Below are 19,089 nucleotides of genomic sequence, written 5' to 3'. Positions count from 1 at the left end.
GTTTTGCAAATTCAGTTTGAATTCAAAACCACTTTATTAATGGGAAATGAAATGTTGGTGTAGCTCATTAATTCTTCAAAGAGTTCAAAGGTCAATGCGGCCCTGCCAGCCTGATGCGGCTCCAGCTCTCATGCAATTACACAACTTTGACCTTAAAACAGTCAGTTTCATCTAAATCCATCAAAATGATCAAATTTCAACAAAACTTTTAGTAATAAAGACTTTGATTATCTTGTCAAATAAATGCCTTTTGTAATCTAAATACATAAATATCCCACGCCGACCTGGATATTCAACATGAATAAAAGACCAAATACAGACTTTTATTTTTAATGTTTATTTGCTGATTAAAACATGAATTACAACTTTAATCACCTTCATCCAAAGTAGTTATTATAAAAACTAAAAATGTTTGATTAATAATCATCATTGCACACTTTAATATTTTAGTGATTAGAAATCAAAAGTGCTGATCTTTATGTCGCCGCCGCACATCAGATGTCCAACATGAAAACCAAACAAGAAACAACAACAATCCATCCAAAGACTGAAGAAAAACTACAAAAGGCCAAAAGCAGAATGGGAAAAAAAATCATTTATTTGACCTCAAATGGCTTTTATTCTGTCTAAGTTTAGAAGAATTTAAACAAATGACCAGTTAAAGCTTGCATGTAATACAAATTGTAGCCACAAGAGGGGGAAGTGCTCCAGTTTTACATTTGTAAGAGTTAAAACTCTGCTTTAACTTTCTGAATTGAAAACTTAACATGATAATAATTTTATAGATGTTAAAAACTGACATCAACCTACAAAGGTCATGTTGGAGTTTCTGTAAATTTCAGCTTCAGAAGAAGAAAAACGGCTCAGTAACAGCCACCAATCCCTGCTAAACCTTTACTGATCATTGAGACTAGAAATGAAATCAAATTCCTCCTGATTGTAGAGCTGACTGAAACATTGAAGCTCACTGTGAACCACTGCAGCCTCATTCTGCTCTCTGTTTTCCTCTGTGAATCAAAAAGCTTCTTTCATTGAAGACCAACTATAAACTCTGATTAGTTTAGTGTTTCACTCACTTCCCTTCACCACATTTGATTAATACAAAGAAACGCTCAGCAGTAGAACCGCTATGTGTCAGAGATTTCCTCATAACACCCGGGTCTGGATCAGAACCGGTCCACAGACTGGATCTTCATGGAGTTTGAGGTCCTTCACCTGAAAAGACAACAGGAGCAAAGTTTGAACCAGACTTCACAAACTGCTGTGGTTCAACTGGACATCAGCTTTACAAGATGATGAAAAGTTTTTCCCCTCATATTTTAATAACTCAAACATTATGTGCAAAACTCAGGAAATCTTCCTTTAAAAAGCTCAACACCAACATTTTGTCACAAAAACAAACCCTGTAAAAAGTTCAAGCTTGGTCTCTCTTCCCATCCATCAGGAACTTTGTCCATTTCTATTTCTGTCTCCATTAATGTGACGACTATCAGAGTTTGAGGTTTTCATTTTCATGGTCCTGCAACCGTGTCTAAAGATCCAGCGGTGTTACCGTAAACTAGACGACTAGTTACGACCCCTAGTGGAGAGTTCAAGCTACTGATCCACTGACCCCATCTGAGATAATCACTAAAGGATTAATGGGAAGGAACAATTATAAATGTGAATAACAATAATAATAATAATAATATGTCAGAATAACAGACAGTCTTACCTAGGCAGTCCAAGCCATGCTGATGAAGGCAGCAGCTCCAGACTGGGACCGGACAGATCTGCGTCTCCGAGTTCCACCACACGTCTAGAATTGAAGGACAGACAAGTCTACATTTCAATGACTGTCAAAGCTGAACTTTGTCTCTCATAGTGTGTTAGCGTCAAACATCCTGAGGTGAGTGAGATTCAGAGAAGCTGCACCTTGACGCAGGTGTTCTCCTGTTTGTTGCAGAGCTGCAGTTTGCAGTGCAGGTAGACCTCAGCTGAGCTCCCAATGAACTGGAACATGTTGAAGGAGAAGGAGTTGGAGGTTCCCTTTCCGTTTGCCTCCATGCTCACCGTCTGGTCCTCAGGGTTTGGACAACTGCTCACAAGCGTCAAATCAAACGTTGGTGGTCGGATCAGAGAGGTTAGAAAGGTCACAGAGGCTGAATATGGGCAGCGGTCTCACCCGTTCTTGATCAGGTAATGTTTACGGCTAGCGTTGGCCGATTCCTTGTCCGTCGCCCAGCAGGAGTCCATCACCAAGGCAACCAGGCTTTCATTCAGGCCGTTGGCGTCCAGCTCCACCCAGATCTTCTGGTTCAGGCGAACTTTGGTGTTTGAGGCCACAGCTTGAGTTCGGTGGGCGTCGGTGTAGGCCTTCATGGTCAGAGAGTAATTCCAAAGTCCGGATGAGATGAACTGAACCACAGAGCTGCAGAGGACACACACAGCTGGCAGGAGTCTGCTTCTACTTCTGACTGCTCAAAGATTTTACTTTGCTTTCTGCATCCAGCAGGTTTGTACTGTCATATGGAGATGCTAGCTGTGGTCGTCTCCTTGGTGTTTCAGTTTTTACGTCAGCTTAACCGGAGCTTCTTTTCTTTCTAGTAGGTTTTGTTATGTCTTGGTTTTCTGCACCTGTTTTGCCTCCCATTATTTCCCCTCTGCTTCCTGCTTGTTCACAGGCCACATCCAATCACTGCCCTCGTCAACAGACGCTGTGGGCCGTCACGATGTTGCTATGACGACGGGTTCCTCTCGTAGGGGAACCAAACTGCATTCAGCTCAATTTTACGCTACAGACACGTTGATGAAGGAACGACCCAAGTTACAGGAGTCTAAAAGCTTCCAACTCTTCAAAGTTATGTTTTCTATGCAACATATATCTATGATAGGACAGCGTAGCTACATCTAGTATTTCATAGAGTGTTTAAGCTTTTGGCCAAATCTGTAAAATCACATTGACCTGAATCATAAAGAGAAAGGATTGGACTCTGTTATATCAATCTATTCCTACAGAAACTGACCAAACTATTCTGTAATGTTTTACTGAATCTTTTTCACCTGATTCTGAAACTAAAACCACAAGTTTACCTGATGGGATCAACACCCACCTGTCTTTGATCCTGAAAGCCACCGTCTGTATGTCCGGCTGGGTCTCAACGCAGGAAAACCCGATGTAGACCTGGTCTTGGCGAGTGATTCCTCCAGAGGAGAGGTTCTGTGTCATGATGGTGTTCTTGTAGATGGTTTGGCTTTTGTTGGTCTGCAAACAGAAACATTAACTCCGTACCAAAAGCTGACCTGTGAAAGTTGCCTCCACACCAAGGTCCCGAAGCAGAGCGCGAACCCACCGTGACCTCAGTCCCACAGAGGTTGGTGCTGTTGAAGCTGAAGGTCACCATGTGGGTCTGCTGGTCCATCTGACCTCTGCAGGTCGGATCTTTGAGCTGTAAGTCAGAGTAGTCGATGCCTTTGTCCTCCAGGAGACACCCGACCAGAGAGAGAGAAGTAGAGCTCTGCCTGCAGACCGGCGGATCACCTGGAGGTTACAGCGTTGGTGAGGAGAGGCAGTCAGAGGGTTTCCTCCAAACATTCAGGCCTGTTCTCAGGTCACAGCTGTCCTACCCAAAGAGTTCGTCTGTCTGTACTTGGAGGCAAAAATGGCCCGACAGAAGCAGCGAGTTTCTCCTCCAGCTGTCTTCTCTCCACAGAACTCGTGATCGCTGCAGGTCCTGTCCTGACAGACGGCCCCAGGGGGCGCTGCAGAGCAGATGCATTACTGTGAAAAGCAGCAGCAGCAGCAGCAGCAGATTCATGGAGCAGACGGAGGGCAGCAGGTCTTACAGCACTGAGCCTTGGACCTCCAGTCCTCCGGTGCGGCGCTGCTCTGCAGGCTGCAGGCTCTGGCGTAGGCCTCCAGGAACCGACAGCTGAGGCCGTCCAGATCCGAATAGCGGCACAAAGTGTCTGTGCAGGCGGCCATGTAGGGCTCCGGGTCCACGCCGCAGGAGGAGAAGGGCGCCTCCTTCAGGAGGCTACAGCTGCTCCACATGGAGACAATCAATGATCAATAAACGGATTCGTCTCCCATCAGAGCTGACGTCACGAGGCATCAAACACCATGAAACATGAAGTTTCCCCCAGAGATCAGAGAGAAACTCAGACTAAAGGTTCTGGATCAATGTGCTCACCGTTCAGCCATCTTGGTGCAGCTGGTGGTTGTGTCAGTAGCGTCGGTGTACTGCGCCTCACAGCTAGGGGGCGACACACAACAAGGTCAGGACCGATTCCTGAGTTTACCTGCAGTCCGTCCGTCCAGCAGCGGTCGGTCGGTAAGGAGGTCTGACCTGGTGGAGCCGTCCTCAGAGAGCCGCTCTTCACTCAGAGACCTGCTGGCGTTTCCACACAGACCCTGCAGAGGCAGTCCATCAGAACCTGGACGGGTTCAGGACGCAGCGAGAGACAATCAGCATCAGACTGCAGGACAGCAGCGATCCTCAGGAACCAAACTCATCTGATGCTCTGTACCTTTCAGGTGGATCTGAGCCGTGGAGCCGTCAAAGAAGACAGAAGCAGAGAAGTCGGACAGGGACGCCTGGACAGTGACTCCAGTTTGGTCCTTGGAGAGCTTCACACCGTGACCCGTCTGAACCGAGCCGCTGAGGGTCAGCGGCGAGCCGTTCAGCTGCGACCCACAGAGACACAGCGGACTGTCAGAACTCAGAGGCTGAGCCACAGAAACCTGGAGGTCTGTCTGAGAAAAGGAGCTGCAGGCGAGTCTGGAGGGGCTTCGGAAGGTGGCGCCCCCTGCTGGTGAAGCAGCAGAGAGACGCTGCTTCACCTACAAACTTCAGACTACAGCGGACCTGTGACTCAGCAGCTCTGAAAAGGTTCTGTAGCATGAGGAAAGCTTTAAACACACACACACAGAATGACTGAAATAAATTATGAACCAACTGAAAAAGTTCAACTAAAACTGAATCTGACTTTTGTTTTCAGCTAAAACTCAGAAAATATTTTTTATAAATTGTCTTTAGGATCAAAGCTGATAGAAAAAAAAGTTCAAAACTGTTTCAGTTCTTTTGGGTTCAGGAGATAAGAAACCACAAAAACTATAAAGTCTAAGATTTTTTTAATCAAAACTTTTAAATTAGGAAATTTAATCATCAAATTCATTGCTAGTGTTTTTCCTGTTGTGAACATTTAAAATGATTTTGTTTGAACTTCATGTCAGTCTCTTATAAGTATCAGTTTGCTCTTTAGCAGCAGAAAAAGTTGCATTTGTTTCATAAATCCAGAGGTTCCTGGGCTGGGCCCCCAGAACCCCAGGATCCAGATTACGGCCCTGCTGGAAGCCATGAAGCGTCTGCAGCGGCTCACCAGAACTCTGCCTCCTTGTTTCAGCTGGATGTCAACGGCCGATGTGAACCCGTTCAGTCGCAGCGTCACGCCGTCCAGGAAGCTCACGTCTTTACGGCGCCGCTCCTGGAAGTGGGCCAGAACCTGGAAGTCTGGGCCTGATGGGATCCTCAGCAGAGAGTACCAGCACCGGTCCTTCACAGAGTTCTGCTGGCCCTGGAAGTCCACCACAGCCGGACCCGTCACCGTGCAGACGGAGCCCAACGAGGAGGCAGAGGAGCAGCTGGTGGAGGCAGAAACAAACATCAAGACCTGTTGCTGGGGGCCACAGCCACCAGGGGGCGCTCTACTCCTCCAGCTCTCTGGATCAGTAGGCAGTATGTTACTGAGGTCTGACTGATGTGAAGGACTCAGATTTAGACCAACTGCTGTGCAGAAAGATTCATTTCAGCCTCACTGATCTCTGATCTGTTCTCCACCGCTGCTCACTTCCTGCTGCTCCTTCACAATAAAAGCTCATTTATCACTTCATGCTTCTCCTTCACAATAAAACCTCATTTATCACTTCATGCTTCTCCTTCACAATAAAAGCTCATTTATCACTTCGTGCTTCTCCTTCACAATAAAAGCTCATTTAACACTTCCTGCTGCTCCTTGAAAGTTAATGCTTGCTGTGAAAAAGACCACAGCTCCAGTGAAATTTAACTTCATGAGTCAAATTTGAAAACACATTTTTCTCTTTCCCACTTTTCAAATACAAAATCAATCAATCAATTTTATTTATAAAGCACCCTTCAAAGTGCTGTTTTTAGTAGCAGGACTTTGAGCGTGTAAATAAGTAAAAATGACCATATTTACACGCCGTTGCCTTGACAACGCTCCGTGGGCCCACAGCTGGTTTTCTGGAGGACTGCAGACTGAGAACAGGTGAGAGTCCTGCAGGTTATTGGATCAGAGCTGACGTCTCCAGGTCTGAACAGAACGCCTGAGAAACGAAGGAAGAGACAGAAAACTCAGAAACTCAGTTTATCTGAGGAAAAACTGTTTCACTGAATCTCAAAGTTCAGGTTTGGATTCAGAGGTTCACTGACCTGATGACCTGCAGCCGCTCAGATCTGCGTAGGCTTGCTGGTTTGCAACACTCGGAGGGAAAACTTTGTTTCCATCCACCAGAAAATCAGTGAACTGCAGAACAACAGAGTCAGAACCACAGAGACTCAACACAGAATAAAAACTGATTTCATTAAAAATGTCTTGATAAAAACTAATTTCTTTCTTTGAGCCAAAACTTTGTTTTACTCAGCTGATTTTTACTCTAAAGAGCAAGACAGACATTTTTCCTGTCTCATGTTTCTATATGTTTTTTGTCTCATGTTTCTATGTTTTTCATGGTGTCCATTGTAATGGACATCTTGACTAAATGAACGTAGAACGTCATGAAAACTTCTATACTTTCCCCGCAGAGCTTCATGCAATAACTCATGGTCTCAACCTTTTAAACTGGATTTTGCTGTTTTGTTTATCAGTGTGCATGTCTGAATAGAGAATAAATAATATAAAATATAGCTTTGACTTTAGTGATGGCCATTGAACTTTCAGATGTATTGACATGCTATTATTTGTAGTGATGTAAACATATAACAATAGATTACACAGTTATCAAACTGCTGGCTATTTCCATGTAACCTTTATTTTTTATGAACACCTTGAAGCAGTTTCAGTTTGGATTTTACATTTCTTACAGCAGAAATGTGTTTTTCTGTGCATTATGGCCTCTTGCATCCAGTCGGCTCTGACTTTTTTCTCAGATTTTTGTGTTTACAGACTGATAATTTGATCTAGCAGGACAACAACACCCACTGATTCACTGTGTAGCTGAACTTCTCTGGATGAGACACTGAAAAACTGGGAATGCTTTACTTCTCAATTTACCATCTAATTCCTGTGGCTTATTTTCCTCATCCAATCACTGGATCAGAAATTTCTTGATGTACCGTCAGTTCAAGAAGGTTTGACAGTTTTTACTCCATCATTGAGAAAATAACAGAAAATCATTATGAAATCACAAACTGGCTATGAAATGTTCACACATGCTTCTTTCTTTGCACAGTAACACTGAATAATTAGGCGCTGTACAGCCAACACAAAGTCCTGATGTCCATTGGGATGGACATTCAACTTTAAAAAAAGTCCTACGATTTAATGAGAGGAAAAATGTTCAAAATACTTTCAAATACTATTACTGGAAATACTTAAAAATATACAGAGAAAACTTTTCTGTGCTGCTATGAACATAAAGAATATTTTTGAAGTAAAACAGAAGCTTTCTCCTCCTCGTCTGTTTTCAGTCACATGCTCGTCTGGATGACTGAAACTCACTAGTATCAACTTAAGGGTCTAAACTTTATTGTTTTTGCTTAATAATAAACCAAACTATAACAAGCATCATGTAAATAACCAATTCCCTAATATTTTTATTAGTTTAATCCCAGAAAAACATCATGTCCACGCCAGTGGACGTGGAGTCTAAAGGATGTCTTGATAAAAACTGAATATAATCAGGAAAATCTTCAGGTAGATGTTTAGATCTGACAATATTTAATTATTAACTCAAAGCTTTTCCTGTATTTTGTAAAAGATGTAAAGACTTACCACTGGTTGGTCTACATTCATAAAAGCACTTTGTGATCCAAAGTTTACTAGAAGAAAAGTGTACTAAACAAAATACAAAAAAACAGTCAGCAGGTTTGATCCAGTCAAAAGGTTTTCACAAAAAGTCTTAGCATGAAACATAATTACATACTATAGGCGATATAAACAATGAATAAAATATAAGAACTAAACGTAAACAGCTCATACAGTTCTATCAGTTCATTCATATTCTTCCATCAATGTTTTGTGTTTAAGTCTTTTCTAAAACCGGAAAACAGATTTAAATCACTGAACAGAACTTACTGCAGAGTTCATAAAGAACATGTAGCACTCCCCAGTGTTCTTAATGCTTGGCAGATTCTGGACGATGTTTTGCAGTTCAACATAGTCAGGCACACTTTGAAGATAAAACTGTGTGTTGTCTGTTTGAGGCGCCACCAAGCAGTCTCCTCTGCCCTGAGGCTCATAAAAGCCGGTGAAACAGAGAACAAAGTTGTCACTGTTGAAGTTCAGCTGAAAAAACAGAAACACAACAAGTCAAAGAAAAACCGACCCACAAAGATTCATCAGGAAGAGAAAAGAGTCTGGAAGTCCTGAGGAATAAAACTCTACAGATCAGTTTCTGATTAAATGAGCAGAAATCCTCTGGACTCCTACTTCCTGTGTTTGCTTCAAAATAAAAGCAGGCAGACTCAGAGCTCTGAAGCTGCAGAGATCATCATCATCATCAACATCACCATCATCATCATCATCATCATCAGCAGCAGCAACATCATCATCATCATCAGCAACATCATCATCATCATCATCATCAGCAACATCATCATCATCATCATCATCATCAGCAACATCATCATCATCATCAACATCATCATCATCACCATCACCATCATCATCACCATCATCATCATCATCATCATCATCATGCGTCTGACTAAGCAATAATTAGTAGAGGTTCATCCAGTCATTTTACTCACATAAAGTTGTTCGTATTTCTGTCCAAAGTACGTGATGGGGCATGAGCTGATGTCCACCTCTGTGTTACTAGCAAATACTGCAAGCTGGTCAGCAGCTCCTGAAACACAGAGACACATGAGATGAGAACCAGAGTCTGGCAGCAACATGACAATCTGTAGATGAATAAACCAGCATCAGTTGGTCTGTTTGGAGACCAAGATGGCAGCAGGAGCTCCGTTCCTCCATCTTCACTGACTCAGCAGAAACTGCTTCTAACTGCAGGAACTCACCTGGCAGCAACATGGCAGCAGAGAGGAAGAGGAGCAGGAGGCGGAGCATGTTGGAGGCGACCAATCAGAGAGCTGGAAAACAGAACATCACATGAAACATAAATCAGTTTTTACTTTCTGCTAAGTTTATTGTTTAAGTTTGAACGTCTCGTTTTATTTCAGTCATGAATGAATTCCTTTGAGGCAGAATCTGTTGCTGGTTTGTCTTCCTTGGAGGTGAGGAAGCCACCTGGGGCCACAGGGACACCTGCAGGGGCCACAAATGTCCTCTGTACAAACACAGGCTGTAAAGTTACTGACAACAAGGCAGATGAATCAGCAGTAGGACCTAAATGATGATATTTGTTTCAGATTTCTCCCAGAAATGTAACATTTTTAATGTTAAACCAAAACTTAAAGTGGATTAATGGCAATATCTGGCAACTTCCAACTCTTTCTGATCTGTTGCCAGATTCTGAGGCTTCAAAATGATCCGGTCCTGGTTTTGATCTGTAGTGAGTCTGGTTGATCCAAACAGCAGCGCTGGTAGTGAGCTGAATCATGTCACCTCACAAAACTGCTTGTGTAACAAAGAGCCTGACACCAAACAGACGAAGCAGCTAAACTCTGGTTGGAACGACGTCCAACAGGAAGCAGCTGGCATTCAGTGCTCAGCCTGATGCCAACACAAACAGCTGGAGGCTGTGTGTGTTCTTCTGTGGTTTAGTTTGACCTTCCTAAGAAACGCACCCTGGAAAGTTTCCTGACATGGCAACAATCAATCAGCCAAATCAAATTTTATTTGTAGAGCACCTTTCAGCAACAAGGCATTTCAAAGAGCGTTACATCATAAAAACATAAAAATAAAAAGTCAACAGCTTCACATTTTGCACATCAGATTATTGATCAATGTTTCATGATTATGTTTCCAAATCAGCTCTAACCAGCTGAGTTTTTAGTCTGGATTTAAAGGAACTCAGTGTTTCAGCTGTTCTGCAGTTTTCTGGTGGTTTGTTCCAGATTTGTGGTGCACAGAAGCTCAGAGAATCAAAGTCAAAGTTTCTGATTCTGTAAAGCTCTCAGGGTAACTTTATACCGCAAATTTTACTCAAGTTAGAGAAGCAATAGTTCAACATATTTTGACTCAAGTAAAAGTAAAAAGTTTCTGTCCAGGAAACGACTCAATTAAGAGCAGAAAAGCATTTGGTAAAAAGTAACTGATCAAAACATGAATCATATTTTAACAATTCATCATCAGATGCACCAAAATGCAAATTTATGTGGAGATTTTGGACCAAATTGAAAAAAAAAATAATTTTGTAACATAGCTACAATTTGGGGAAGTAAAATTTCTCCAAATCAATTTCTGTCAACATAAAGTTTATGAAACTTTAACAAAGTTTTTGTGAAAGTTTCCTCCATCTGGAGAATTTATGGTTAAAAGCTTGTTGTGGTGGTGATTTTGCAAATAGATGGTAATAATCTTCGGTTGTTTTTCTACGTGGCTCTGTTGCTGTGAATGTTTCCTCTTTCCCCCTCAGAGAATTTGGTTTTCTGTGAGAAATGTCTCCATGGATGAGCAGAAGAGAGTCCAGCGGGTCTTACCCAGTGTTGTATAAAGTACTGAAATCTCAGAGTCAAGTAAAAGTACAAGTACCTCTCCAAAATACGACTTTGGTAAAAGTCGAAGTCACTGACTGAAATGTTACTTGAGTAAAAGTCCTAAAGTATCTGAAACTTCTTGTACTTAAGTATGGAAATTACTGTAAAAATGGATGTACTCAAGTAATGTAATGAAAAGTACAAGTAAAAAGTAAAACAAGGCAAGTTTGAATGACATTTCTTATATTTTGGTAAACTTGTCAAATAAACTTAAAATAATGTACCCAACCAAGTGCAGGCAAAATGAAACCTGCTAATAAATTGTTCCAGTTTTAAAGAGTAGCACATGTTAATGGTTTGTGGTTTTGAACTTGCATGCCTTTCCTATATTCGTTAAATTTAGTCTAAATTGCTATCGCTATGGCTTCTGTCCCCCATTGAACTAGGGTGACCAGACGTCCTCTTTTTCCCGGACATGTCCTACTTTTCAGACCTAAAAAGATGTCCGGGGGGAATTTAAAAATTGTCCGGGATTTTGGTCAACTGCCTCAAACACATTACATAGCTTACAGTGCATGATAGGGCACGGCGCTGCGTGTCACGTAATCCCTGAGCCGCGTCAGTGCGGGCAGCACTCTTCTGTGTTCGGCCCTCCCTCCCATCCGCTGTACGGTGGTCTGATTTCTAATTTCCCCAACAATGGGAGAAGCGAAACAGGTGTATCCTATTGGAGGTGATGAACAAGCCCAGGCAAGCAGGCTACCGACTTTGTTGCAGTCAATCAGTAGGTGGGATCAAAACACTTGCGTTTCTCTCTCTCGCTTTTTTGTAACGAGTAACTAAACCACACATTGAAAATGTATCGGAGTAAAAGTACGCAATTAAGTTCGGAAATATAGTGAAGTAAAAGTGAAAGTCATCAAAAATTTTCATACTCGAGGAAAGTATGAAGTACTCCAAAATATACTTAAGTAAAGTAGTGAAGTATTTTTACTTCGTTACTATACAACACTGGTCTTACCCTCTACAGGAGGATGATGAAGGTGATGATGAAGGTGGCTCTCTGGTGACCGGAGCTGCTGGGCCGATTTGGCGTCTCTGTCCGGCGGATGCTGCTGCTTCTGTTGGTCTCTGCTGGCGTCACCGGATTAAATAAACCTGGAGACGAGGAGGGGACGGTGATGATTGGCCAAACACCTGGGACAGGTATTTGCCCCGGGCTCATTCTGTTCAGTTATTTGTACTGATGGTAAGACAGAAACACCTGCAAAGGAATGTCAGTGAACCAGAAAACTGAGCACAGCTGCAGCCATGTATTAAAACACCAGATGCTAATAACTCAGTGATTTCTCACAACATGACATTTGTTTTGGGCTTCAACTGTTTTTCCACCTTTCCTTCATGAAACCAGAGGACATTTACAGAGGATTGTCCAGTAATGGGTTATAAAACCAGTGAATCCTAAAAGGCATCATTGCCTCAAATTTACACCACAGATATGAGGAAGATGAGCTGAAGAATGAAGACAATAATAATAATAATTACACCTGGTAATTAACAGGTGGAGCTCCAAGGAACAGAAGATGTGACTCACAGTTTGTTGTTTGGTAACATTTCAAACTGATGCTGAACTAAAATAAGCTCAGTATGTTTTATAATGTCACTTCAGTTTCTCAGTTATTAGCTCAAATGTTTCTTCTGCCCCAGTTTAGAATCCAGTCTCTACCAGGAACGGACTGGCATACGGGGCTAACTGGGGCCTTCCCAGTGGCCCCTCCGTTGGTCGGCCAAAAGGGCGCAGCAAGCAGCATCCTTGGTTTGCAGAGTCTCAAACTGCGTCATATCAAACTCCTTCCTGACCTCACTTCCGCCCAGTCAGGCAGATTTCAGCAGCGCAGTGGACCTGTAAACTGAGCGCAACAGAACCGCCGGCTGACCATGAAGAGCAGAGATCAGAAAAACTGGTCTGATAGGTTTATTTTAATTCCTAACTTGCAAAGATTCAGCCAGAGACACAATTTTCTTTTCTGCAGAAAAGGAGGGAAGATCTGAGACGCGGAAAGTCGCCGTCAAACACTGTCTGGGATCAACTCTGCCCGATCTTTGTCTGCATTTGGCTTTATTAGAAAATACAAGGAAGGAGGTTGGGCTTTTTCACATAGTCACACAAAGAATTTGACCATTGACCTTTTTTTACAGGGTGTTCTGGAACCTTCTGTCGACATGCCCTTACAAGGGCTTGGGCTGACCACAACTAATCAGTTACACATGTAGCTGATAACACAGGAATGTGCAAACTTCTCTAGCCTCCAGGCAAACATCCTAAAAATGGTTAATAGTATTTCACCGAAGAAAAGGAGTAAAGTAAACAACACAGAAAATAATAATATGAAAACATAACCTTTCAAATAAACTCACAAGTAAATGAACTTAGATAATTTTTCTAACATTCCCTCCTGTTTTTCATATTATTATTTATGAAGTCTAACACAGACATCAAAAACACATTTCTTGCTGGCACATTTTCATTGTATGGTCACAACGTTAGACATCAGAGTTTCCCTCAGAGATGGAGGCAACAAGTTGATACTGATACATAACATTTCCAACAGTTTTGGCTATCATTGATTTTAAACATGGAATAATGCAGGCAGTAAAAATACAAAACAAGAAAAGAATAAGAAGAAGAAGCATCATTAATTTCAACAGCAGATGCCACCATGGTCCATATATGAGCCAAGAAAAAACATCTCCTCGTGAGGGAACTGCATCCTGTGACATGGCCTGTTGCAGGTTTTTCAAGGCAGACATTGCTTCATCAAAATGGGTTTCATTAGCATCAGAAATATAAGTACAACATTCTCTAGTGTCATCTTCATACTCTAGATACTCTAGACTTGGCCTACACCAACATCAAAGAAGCATTCAGAGCAGCCGCCTGCCCCCACCTTGGCTCTTCAGACCACCTATCTGTTATGCTAACTCCTGCATACAAGCCCCTGCTGACCAGAACAAAACCTACAGTGAAGCAGGTGAGAATGTGGACTGAGGGGGCCATGGATGCACTTCAGGACTGTTTTGAGTGCTCTGACTGGGATGTTCAAGGCAGCAGCCACTTACAACGACCAGATCAACATCAATGAGTACGCCATGACGGTGTCAGCCTACATCAACAAGTGCACAGAGGACGTCAGCATCACTAAGAACATTATCACCCGGGCCAACCAAAAACCCTGGATGACTAAGGAGGTACGTAGAATGCTAAAAGCACGGAACTCAGCCTTCAAGTCTGGCGACAAGGAGGCACTGAGGACAGCGAGAGCCAACTTGAACCGTGCTATCAGGTTAGCAAAGCGAACCCACAGTCGAAAAATACAGGAGTTCTTCCACGACACCAGCAACACCAGAAGTATGTGGCAAGGCATAAAGGCGATCACAGATTACAATCCATCCTCCCCCCCAGTGGGTGAAGTTGATGCTGACTTTCTAAATGGACTCAATAACTTCTTTGGGAGGTTCGAGGCACTGAACAGTACTCCGGCAAAGAAAACTGTTCCCCACCAGGAAGAGGAGGCACTCTGCCTGGACACAGCCGATGTATTGAAGACTCTGAAAAGAGTCAACCCACGGAAGGCCCCAGGTCCCGACAACATACCTGGGCGGGTGTTCAGGGAATGCGCAGGTCAGCTGGCTGGTGTCCTAACAGACATTTTTAACATCTCACTGGACCAAGCCACAGTGCCAGCCTGTCTCAAAACTGCCTCCATCATTCCGGTGCCAAAGAAACCTCAAGTCACCTCTTTCAACGATTACCGGCCTGTGGCACTGACTCCCATCATGATGAAGTGCTTTGAAAGGCTGGTAAAAGAACACATCGTCTCCAGACTCCCCTCCACATTCGACCCGTTCCAGTTTGCCTACCGCCGAAACCGCTCCACTGAGGACGCCATCTCCTCCGCCCTACACCTGAGCCTGGCTCACCTGGAGGAGAAGAACACTCATGTGCGGATGTTGTTCCTGGACTTCAGCTCAGCGTTCAACACAATCATCCCACAGCATCTGGCAGGAAAACTGGGACACCTGGGCTTCAGCACCCCCCTGCACAACTGGCTGCTAGACTTCCTCACCGACAGACCTCAGTCAGTCCGGATCGGACAACACACCTCCGATGTCATCACCCTCAGCACAGGCTCCCCTCAGGGCTGCGTCCTGAGCCCTCTGCTGTTCACTCTGATGACACACGACTGCGTCCCCAGGTTCGCCACCAACCACATCGTGAAGTTCGCGGACGACACAACGGTGGTGGGCCTCATCAGAGACGACAACGACCTGGACTACAGAGAGGAGGTGGAGCAGCTGGTGGACTGGTGCAGAGACAACAGCCTGATCCTGAACGTTGACAAGACGAAGGAGATGATCGTCGACTTCAGGAAGAACCGGCCCAGCCACGCTCCACTGCTCATCAACAGCTCGGCTGTGGAGGTGGTCAGTAGCACCAAATTCCTGGGGGTGCACATCACTAACGACCTCACCTGGACTGCGAACACCACGTCTCTGGCCAAGAGGGCACAGAAGCGCTTGTATTTCCTGCGGAGGATGAGAAGAGCACACCACCTGCCCCCGCCGATCCTCAAGACGTTCTACAGAAGCACCATAGAGAGCATTCTGACCATCTGCCTCTCTGTGTGGTGTGGAAGCTGCAGCGCCTCCAACTGGACGAACGTGAGGAGAGTGGTGCGGACAGCAGAAAGGATCATCGGGGCCCCCCTTCCCTCCATTCAGGACATTTCATCCCAGCGCTGCGTGTCCCGAGGCCGAAACATCGTCAGTGACCCCTCACACCCCCACCATGGACTGTTCTCCCTGCTGCCCTCTGGAAAGAGGTTCCGCAGCATCCGGTGCAGGTCCACCAGGTTCCGAAACAGCTTTTTCCCATTTGCTATCAGACTGCTGAACTCTTAACTGGACTGCACTTAAAATCTGGTCTCCACTTTATACCTTGCACATGTACAGAGCTAAGTAACTTCCTTTTTACTGTCAGTCCTGCACTTTATATTTTATATTTATATTTATATTCATATTTTATACTGTATTTTATTTTTTTCTGGAGTAACCTCACAACATTGAAAGCTCAAAACATTGTCCTGAGCCGTATGCAACGAAATTTCGTTCTGTATACACCCTGTGCATGCAAAATGACAATAAAGTCAGTCTAAGTCTAAGTCTAAGTTCATCAGTGTCAGCATAATCAAACAATGGCTTAACTTAAAAAAGTAAATTTGGCTTTGTTATTTTCCATCAGGGGAATTACTTTAATCTTTTATCAAAGAACGCAGACTTTGAATGAGACCACATCCACAGGACACCAGAAAAACAGCTGCAAAACTGCAATGACAAAACAGAGATCAGATTTTCCAAAGGCATCATTCATTTGTGTATTCAACACAAATATCTTCAATTCACTCTGTGTCCGAGTGAATTCTCCACCGCTCGTTCCCACTGTGGCTGCTATCGTCGGAATAAATGTGAAACCGCTTCTCCAAGCAGTCGCACTCTTCTTCAGGGATAACAGCTTTTGTTGTAGAGTCCAGAGTCAGGTCTGGAGCTCTGAACTCTAGGCCAGTCTGTGTGTAGAAAGCCATGAGCAACTCATCATGCGAAACCTTATCTCCTGCTTGTCCAGTTTTACTAAGTTCTGCTCATTAAATGGTGGATTTGATCCATTCAATTTACGTTTCTATTATTATATACTACACCTCCAACAAATGGAAAACACCGAAACCCTGTAATCACCTGCTTCAAAAGACAAGGTTCTAAATTAATGTTTGCCCTGAATGTTAAGCATATGCAGATCTTCATTTTAAACTAATCTTGTAATATAAGACTGAACAAAAACAAAACAATAACAAAAGCTTAAAGACGTAGTTGTATAGCTTACATTTACCATCAAAACAATGAATATCAGTGTGAATTAAACAGTCCAGTTTAAATTACTTTTATAGAACAAACTAGATTTTACTGGTAGTTTGTCTAAAACATTCTACATGCTTTCCTTAAACAAAGATTCAAAAGAGTTAGACCTGGGGTAATTATAATGTCAATGTATAACTTAACAAATCCAGACATTTTCAAAATACACCAATTTTTCTCTAGGCCTTTTACTGGTAGTAGAATTTAAAGTTTTATTCAAAGTCATTTTAAATGGATGTAAATCAAAACAAAAATCAAGTTTAGAAAAATCATTATAATCCCACATCTCAGACCCACCTGAGTACTTCTACTGATTAGTGATAACTTAATCAATAACAGATTCTTCACAACATTTCTTAAAACATTCTTAATCCATTAAATTAATGCTCTGAAAATGGCTAGCACAATAATATTTTTAATTTCTATAATTATTTCCCCAAGTTAATTAACCAAAATATGCTTCATTATCACTATAAATTTGTTATCTATTGGTTTCAAAATACTTTAGCCCATTGTCAGAACATCTTTAATGGAGAACAACTCAAATCCATTTAAAATAAGCATATATTTCACCAGACAATATCTTTCCTTTCACTTTTATGTTTAGTACAGATCAGACATGTTCTTCAAATATTTTGTTTAAGTAATATAAGTTTCAGTAATCTAATTAAGTAATATAAAAGGTAAACCCATAACATATTCTCCTCCCTGATGATGCATTACCTGCTAATGTATCATAATTTCTACTACTTTAAATAAAGATGTTGATGAAACAGGTTTATTATTTTACCTGAGAAATTCTACCCATATTCAATGCTGCCCTTTTCCCTAAAAGGTCAACTTTCAAAACAAACAGAATCATTTATTTCAGCATGATTTAAACCTTCAAGATGACTCTATTTTCCCAAAACACTTCACATTACAGTTTTAAAGCTCATTATTTCATTTTACTCTTATGATTTTCAAATAATTCATTTTACAAAGAATTTAAACTAACGTTTGACAAAGCATGTTTACCAATTTAGACTTGGTGTTTTGATGCTAAAAACTTACATTTAACATTTTCCACATTATTTCATTGCTCACTATGTATTTGCTTGCTTAAACAACCTGCACTAAAGAGAAAATGGTTCTCTGAATTTTAGGAAACTAAAACTACATCAAAATCCTGCCTTATGTGATGGTAAAGACTCTCTACATCTTCCTATAATCTACGGTGCCAAACAAAACCCTAAGATTTAAACAGCCAATCTCTATGTTCCTTAGGAAAAAAGGTTAATTAAATCCTTTGTATTTTTTAGATTTCACACTTTATGTTTTAAGGTCACTACACTAGTCTGAGCAATCTCTATTGTCAGATCACAAAACAAATCTTTAACCCACCATATGAACTTTCCTTCACCTCTTAGAGGGAATGATTTTATGGCAGGAAAGAGAGTCAATAAGGATTTCAGGAGGAACTTCTAATTCTTCTACTGCTTTATTAGGCTTTGGCACTTGAATCATCAGATATGTTTTGGTTTCATCTAATTTTAAAATTTGGGGTTGCTTATACTTAAAACAACATATACTTTTCTGTATTTAATCAATTTCTATTTAACAAGAGAGTTACTTCTAATTTATCCTGTCTTAATTATCAATAAGTCCTGTAGATTTAATAATATTTATCTATCTTAAAGTTTTGGTCAGTTTAAAAAGACTGATTGTGAAACTATCTAGAATCAGCCGCGTGCTGCAGTTTGTTGTTATCTGGGCAATTCCTCTTACAGTTAGGGCCTGTTTCTCTAAAGATCTTTTCTGTTTTTTCTTTATCCTCAACTCATTAAAAAGGTCCCATTGTAGCTCATTGTATTTTATTCTATTTTTACTACTACCTTCTCAGCCTAGAAGGAATAATTAACAGTTTTATCTAATATTTTAGTTCTCAATTCTATATACATATTTTATTTTATTTATTTCTCTACCTAATCATTTATGTATTTATCTATTTATTTACTTTATTTTTCATTTAGTCATCTATTAATTTGCCAATACATCATTTCCACAATCCTCTGTGACCTCATTTTCTTGGCTTATTCTTTATTTATTTATATTTCATCCTGTAGTTCTACCAATTTATTTAGCCTTAGACCCCATATTTTTACTTTCAATTTGTTCAGATGTTTTATTTTATCAGGATTCTATCTTTCAATGCCTTCCAATCTTTACACACTGCAGGTCACACTTACTGCTGTTGTTGCTTAATTTGAATAATTTAGTCCAGTTTAACACATAGGGTGTTCTAAAAGCTGGAAACTTT

At 41.7% G+C, this 19,089-nt stretch overlaps 1 protein-coding gene across 2 annotated transcripts; it reads right to left on the bottom strand.

Moving 5' to 3' along the window:
• Nucleotides 1–321: 321 nt before the first annotated feature.
• LOC116732803 (alpha-tectorin-like) lies at nucleotides 322–11,947 on the bottom strand. Of its 2 annotated transcripts, XM_032583272.1 has the most exons (19): nucleotides 11,842–11,947; nucleotides 9,240–9,311; nucleotides 8,970–9,067; nucleotides 8,296–8,505; nucleotides 7,993–8,055; nucleotides 6,432–6,525; nucleotides 6,199–6,325; nucleotides 5,362–5,623; nucleotides 4,510–4,666; nucleotides 4,329–4,416; nucleotides 4,173–4,235; nucleotides 3,826–4,022; nucleotides 3,607–3,741; nucleotides 3,333–3,520; nucleotides 3,093–3,244; nucleotides 2,165–2,410; nucleotides 1,915–2,077; nucleotides 1,715–1,798; nucleotides 322–1,215 (listed from the first exon to the last, which is right to left on the bottom strand). In XM_032583272.1, the coding sequence occupies exons 2-18, from the start codon at nucleotides 9,286–9,288 to the stop codon at nucleotides 1,715–1,717; spliced, it is 2,376 nt and encodes a 791-aa protein (XP_032439163.1). In that variant the 5' UTR covers nucleotides 9,289–9,311; nucleotides 11,842–11,947; the 3' UTR covers nucleotides 322–1,215. The 2 variants fall into 2 exon arrangements, with proteins under 2 accessions (XP_032439163.1, XP_032439164.1); XM_032583273.1 differs by lacking the exons at nucleotides 1,915–2,077; nucleotides 2,165–2,410.
• Nucleotides 11,948–19,089: the final 7,142 nt, after the last annotated feature.

Source organism: Xiphophorus hellerii, chromosome 14 (assembly GCF_003331165.1).
Source record: "Xiphophorus hellerii strain 12219 chromosome 14, Xiphophorus_hellerii-4.1, whole genome shotgun sequence".
Taxonomy (NCBI): Eukaryota; Metazoa; Chordata; class Actinopteri; order Cyprinodontiformes; family Poeciliidae; genus Xiphophorus; species Xiphophorus hellerii.
The sequence above is the reverse complement of the archived record's forward strand: the minus strand, read 5'-3'. Positions and strand labels throughout refer to the sequence as shown.